This window comes from Bison bison, unplaced genomic scaffold (assembly GCF_000754665.1).
Source record: "Bison bison bison isolate TAMUID 2011002044 unplaced genomic scaffold, Bison_UMD1.0 scf7180017858500, whole genome shotgun sequence".
In the NCBI taxonomy this organism is placed as follows: Eukaryota; Metazoa; Chordata; class Mammalia; order Artiodactyla; family Bovidae; genus Bison; species Bison bison.
The window spans coordinates 96,056-102,315 of record NW_011489072.1 but is presented as its reverse complement, the minus strand read 5'-3'; the positions used below and the strand labels follow the sequence as shown (position 1 = coordinate 102,315).

Here is a 6,260-nt window from a genome sequence, read left to right as displayed (position 1 = left end):
TGTGGAGCCCTAACCCCACTCACAACCACTGCCCTGGCTCCTGCTCTGACAGGCCGGCTCATGCTCTGTCCCGGGATGGGGGGGCGGGGGCGGGTCAAAGGCCACCCACTGTGTGGTCACAGACTGGCCCCTTCTGCATCACCTGGGAGCCCGTCACCGTGCCCACTCCTGGCCCCACCCCAGACCCTGAGAAGCGAGGGCGCAGCCGCTCCACAGCACTGGACAGCGGGAGAGGCGCTGCCGAGAGCCGCCACGGCCCACACAGGTGGCTTTCTGATCCAGGCAGCGACTGCAAGAGACGCCACAACCACCCAGGCAGAATTCAAAACGCCAGAAAGCAAATTCCCAACCTTTGGAAGCCCTCACGTTCAAAACTCACACCAAAAATGCCCAGTAAGTCCACGTAAACCCCAAGGAACAGGGTGAGACCTGTTCCCAGCTCTAGCGTAGGACCCGGGCGGCAGCCGCGAGCTCCCCCGCCTGCCTCTGCTTTCCTAACGTGCACGACCAGTTGTGTCTGACCCTGAGGAAACCCTCCTGAAGCAGAAGATCCTGCTCTGGAATTTGAATTCCCTGGGAAAGCAAATATTCTTTTGCCAAGAGTGAGTTTTTTGCAGACATGGACAAAATATCTTATCCTTCCACCAAACAGAACAGTTTCACTGACCTCAGCTTGTCTTTCTTTTTTTGGTTTGAACCGACCTCAACTTTTATTGCAGGTCTGCCCACGTGCCAGACCCACGGGAGCTGCCCGTGGGCACAGCCTCTCAGGGCAAAGCGCAGAACCACCCAGGGACCCACACACCCGAGCAGACCGCCCCGGGGCCGAGCGTGTAGGACCCCGGAACCCACGAGTAGCTCCCACCCAGCCTGAGACACGGGACAGTGCACTTGCCTTCAGGGCGTTGATGACCGTCTCGATGTGCGTCTTCACGGCCTCGTGGGAGAACTCGGAGCTGGCCAGCGTGCACATGCTCTCCAGGGCCAGGTAGCGCAGGTTGGTCTCCCGGTGCTGCAGGAACTGGCCCAGCTGATTACAGGCCCGGACCAGCAGGTTCGGCTCGCTGCACAGACGGGAGAGACAGGTGGGCAGGGGTCCCCCGCTCGGCCAGGGCTCCCGTCACAGCCACCACGGCCTCCCAGGACACAAGGCCTAACGCTCACTTTGGTCAGTACCACACGAGGACCCCCAGAGCGTTTCTCAGTGCATCCACGGGACCCGCCTCCAGAGGGCCAAGGCTGGCCAGCAACCTGAGCCTCCACACCAAACTGGCCAGGGGACCCCAGTTTTCATCATGCCTTGACCAGAGGTGACACACTCAGCCAGAGAACCTGCCTGTTTCATCCCCTAACAGCGGGATGAAAGCCCCGACGTGGAGAAGGTAAACGCAGGTGGAGATGGTACACAGAGGTCACTGGTGTTCAAGCGCCAGCTCCATGCACCCCAGGGTTTGGGGGGGTGGTCTTTGCTCGCTTTTCATTCTGTCCTCGTGACGTCTGCGCCCTTCCGACACAGCCGAGACTGGTACACCCCCCGGCAGGGGAGCTGGCTAACAGTACCCAGTCCGTGGAACCATGGCACTCTGGTGGGCGCACCTGCTGGGACCTGGAGACACCCCCACCCCACCCAGCGCGGCCTCCACACACCTTCCTGCCACAGCCCTGACCCACGCAGCCCACGGGACACACGCTCACACGGGTTCCTGGGTAGCCCTGGGAGCGGCTGGCCGGGTGGGATGCCCAGGAGAAGGGGGAGCCCCCGGGGGAGGCGAGAGCACGGCACCCAGCTGTGTGTGGAGGGTGGAGGCTGAGCGCGCGCAGGCCCACCTGTCATGGTGGATAACCAGGCTGATGGCCTCGAAGAGCACGGCGTTCTTGGCGTTGGAGTGCTGCACCTTCTTGGACTTGGGCGGCTCCTGGGCTTTGTTGAGAATCGCCTCCAGGCACTCGGTCAGGCGGCCACGCACTGCAGGGTCTTCTGGGCAAAACAGACAGCCATTGGCGGCTCCCTGCGGCCCGCCCTGCCCCAGCCCCAGTAACCCTCGCCCCAGCCCCAGTAACCCTCGCCTCAGCCTCTCAGAAGGCGAAGGTCCCAACTCAAACCCTGAGGCTGCTTAAGTCAGAGGATCTGACGGCCAGGATAACATTTTAACACAAGTAAGAGACGCAAGTTTTTGCTGAAATATAGATTATATAAGCTGAGGAAAATAAATCTCAGTGACGTGGACAAAAAGCACCTGATATGGAAGTTTGGGGGGATGGGGAGGAATGAAAGGTTTCTCCCCACTACCTGCTATCACCACAAGAAACAGAGAAAACACACGAAGAGCAACAAAAACAGAAGGGAAATCTTAAAATTTTAGTCAAAGCAGACCAAGAAAGACTAAGAAAGTAATAGAAACATGAGAACTCCAGAAACTGCCGTGGCACTGCATTTAAAGCGCCTGTCTAACGACCACTCAGGGCGGGCCGGGCCCCCAGGCGCCGGGCAGGGGGCGGCAGGGTCCCCGAAGCCGCCAGGGGCGGGACAGGGCTGAAAGCGGGAGGAGATACCGAGACCCACCCCCAGGGGCTCCAAGTCGCCCCAGCCTGGGAGTGAGAAGGCAGCGGCCAGTTCCACCGAGAGAACGACTGCCCTGCGCGGGGGTGGAGGCCCGCCGGCTGGAGGGGTGAGGCCTCATGAGCCCCGCGCCTACTCAGCTCTGCTGCAGGGTGAGCAGCTCACCCTTTAATATAAAAAACACTCAGGACACAAAGTGACTTGAATTTAACAGACATACCCTGTACAAAAGCAAATGAAGGCTAAAGTGTGGAGGTTACAACAAGAAAGCCATCTTTGTAGAAGGCAATTTGGAAGTGCGCAATAGGAACTCTCATGAGCGTTCTCGAACCAGTGATTCTAGTTACTTGCCATATTTTAGAATAAAACAAACATAACAATATCCATGACACGCACTTTAAAGTAACACAAACGTAACAATTTTGGATGTGAAGTTTCAAGTGGTTTCAAGAATTATTTTAAAAGACCGTTTCAAAAACCCACAAGGATCTGACCCTACATGTACATAATACACAGAAGCAGAGCTCATCCCAGCCGTAATGAAGTGAGCGTCCTCGACTAGCTGCTCCAGGAAAGCCAAGAGCTGTGAGAGCATCAGAGAGGCCCCGAGGACCGGAGCCGGCGCCAGGAGAGCGAAAGGTGACTTGTTAAGGCTGCGTGTGTGCACGTATGCTCAGTCGCTCAACCCGAAACCTGACGCTCAAAGGCCGCAGCAAGCCCTCCCCCGGGCCCTGTGCCCGGCTGTTACCTGGGGGCGGGTAGCACTGCAGGAGCCGCAGGAGCTTGGCCGACAGCCAGGGGGCCGGGACAAAGTAGTAAGTGTAATCCTGAAGGTCCGTGGAGGCCGACGTCACGATCTGCGAGAAAGCACGGCAAGGTGAGATGCGGGGCTGGAGTCCCCAAGAGCCCCACGCCGTGTGCTAAGAACAGACACGCGTGTCCAGGTCTGAGGAACAGGAGCTCAGCCCCCAGCCCCAGAAGAGCCACTGCACAAGGACACCCCCGCCCCAAGGGACACAGGCCTGCGGGCACCCCGCCCTCAGGACCCAGGTCTCCAGAGCCCGGGCGGGGAGCCCCACCTTTCCCGACTGGCCCACGCCCCACCATCCTCAGGGCCGGCCCGAGAGCACAGGGTCTCCACTCTCAACCCCACCACCTGCGGCCCGGGGTCTGGGCAGATGACACACCGCACCCCGTGCACACACCCGCAAACCCACTACACGTGCCCCCAGACCCCACGGCTGGGGCTCGGAGTGGCTCCCCTCACAGGCTCGGCCATGACACCAGGTCACCTGAGAGGGGGGAGCTCCAGGCTGGGCAGAGCAGTGGGGGGCCCAGCAGGAGCAGCCAGTGGGCAGGCGCACGGAGCAGGCCCGACCACGCCGCCAGGGACACAGCCGGCCACCCAAGGCTGCCTTTCCAGTGCCCCTCAGGCAGCTAAACCAGGCTCAGAGTTAAACTTAGAGCATTAAATGCACATATGTGAAACAAATACAAAAACAAAAGTATTGGAGAATTAATCTCAAGGGTTTGGAAGAGACTAGCAAATTAGCCCAAAGATAGTGGAGGAAAGAAAACAATAAAGATACAAGCAGAAAGTAATAAGGTACAAAAATCAAAACAGGACCAATAAAGTCAAAAGAAATTCTTTCATACTTGATGAGCTAAATCCAGCACAACAAAAGGGCAAATACCCAACACAAAATGAGGACGGGAGGCCACAGCACAGGGCCAACAAGGGACTTTCTGCCCAAACACCTGAGCGTTCGTGTAAGTTAGCAAGCGGTTAAGAAAATGCCACTTAACAAAAGAAAATCTGAGGCCTCATCACTTACTACATAAACTGAATCCATAATTAGCGGTCGCCCCACAAAGAAAATCCTACGTTCACATGGCTTCACCAGTTAATTAATAAAATTGTTAGCAAAGATATAACAAGGAATTTCCTTAATGTGGCAAAGGACATGGATGTGGACGAAACCTGCCGATGTCATACGTGACAGCGAGACATCAAAGGCTTCCCTCCAACGTAAAAAACACACCGACCACCTCTCACATTCAGCGCTGCGGGGCAGGCCCGAGCTGGAGACCAATCACCTCTCACATTCAGCGCTGCGGGGCAGGCCCGAGCTGGAGACCAATCACCTCTCACATTCAGCACTGCGGGGCAGGCCCGAGCTGGAGCAATAAAGCAGAAAGTACAAACAAACATGCACCAGGAAAGGAAAGAAGCGGTCACTGTCCACAGAACACGTGATGGAAGACAAAGGCGACCCAAAGCAACCTACATATAAACCGCCAGGTCTGACAGGTGAGTTTGGCAAAGTCGCCAACATCAAGAGCAGTAAGTATACAAAGTCCACCTGCACAAAGCAGCACAGACTTTTATGATAACATTTTTAAGGTGTCACTGAGAAGAGCGTTTTTAAAATCAAGTATATAAAGATAAGTTAAACAAAAATAAAAGAACCTCTTCTTGAAAAGCTATGAAACATATTTGACAGAAATTAAAGACTAAGTAAATAGATACACCATGGCCATAGACTCAAAACCTTAATACTGCAAAGATCTGAATTCTCCTGAAACTACAGATGAAGGTAGCCCCGTTGGGACTCTGGGGATGGGGCTCACTGGTGTTACTGGACATCAAATTAACCCAAAGTCACATCACTGGCGCCAAGACACACAGAGAAGCAGAGGGGCTCAGCACAGACAGCGGCATCCGTGCGAGGGCAGGTTACTTTACTGCAAAACCAGGGTGTGCGGAGGGAGGGGCCTTCGCAGCGGTGCTGGGACAACGACACGACGCAAGAAAAGGCCCCACCACAACGTGATGCAGCTCAGCGGGACTGTCGACCTGCAGTGAGCCCTCAGAAGACGGACAGACCACACGTTTGGGGACACGAGGCATTAACCCCAGAGGAAGCATGAGGAAGCCTGACTACATTCAAACGTGGCGTTTCTGATCAGAGAAGACTTCACCAGAGAGTGAGGTGGCAAGGCACAGAGCAGGATGAGACTTTTAAACACAGAGCAGGCTGAACCACAGAAAGTTGGTGTCATATTTGTAAATCAATAATGGTTAAATTTTCCAGTTTACTGTGATCCACACAGTCAAAGGCTTTGGCATAATCAATAAAGAAGAAATAGATGTTTTTCTGGAACTCCTTGCTTTTTCGATGATCCAGTGGATGGTGGCAATTTGATCTCTGGTTCCTCTCCCTTTTCTAAAACCAGCTTGAACATCTGGAAGTTCACAGTTGACATATTACTGAAGCCTGGCTTGGAGAATTTTGAGCATTACTTTACTAGCGTGTGAGATGAGCGCAACTGTGCGATAGTTTGAGCATTCTTTGGCATTGCCTTTCTTTGGGATTGGAATGAAAACTGACCTTTTCCAGTCCTATGGCCACTGCTGAGTTTTCCACATTTGCTGGCATATGGAGTGCAGCACTTTGACAGCATCATCTTTCAGGATTTGAAATAGTTCAACTGGAATTCCATCACCTCCACTAGCTTTGTTTGTAGTGATGCTTTCTTGACTTCACATTCCAGGATATCTAGCTCTACGTGAGTGATCACACCATCGTGATCATCTGGGTCATGAAGATCGTTTTTGTACAGTTCTTCTGTGTATTCTTGCCATCTCTTCTTAATATCTTCTCCTTCTGTTAGCTCCATACCATTTCTGTCCTTTATC

The 6,260-nt window shown here is 54.4% G+C and overlaps 1 protein-coding gene across 1 annotated transcript in view; it reads right to left on the bottom strand.

Annotated features, from left to right (window-relative positions):
* AP2A2 (adaptor-related protein complex 2, alpha 2 subunit) overlaps positions 1-6,260 on the bottom strand; it is a gene marked incomplete at its 5' end in the record, with an annotated part of 48,785 nt that overhangs the window by 4,269 nt on the left and 38,256 nt on the right. Inside the window, 3 exons of the mRNA XM_010863595.1 lie at positions 896-1,064; positions 1,828-1,978; positions 3,309-3,417. Of these exons, the coding sequence (XP_010861897.1) occupies positions 896-1,064; positions 1,828-1,978; positions 3,309-3,417 (429 nt within the window). The remainder of the gene's footprint in view (positions 1-895; positions 1,065-1,827; positions 1,979-3,308; positions 3,418-6,260) is intronic.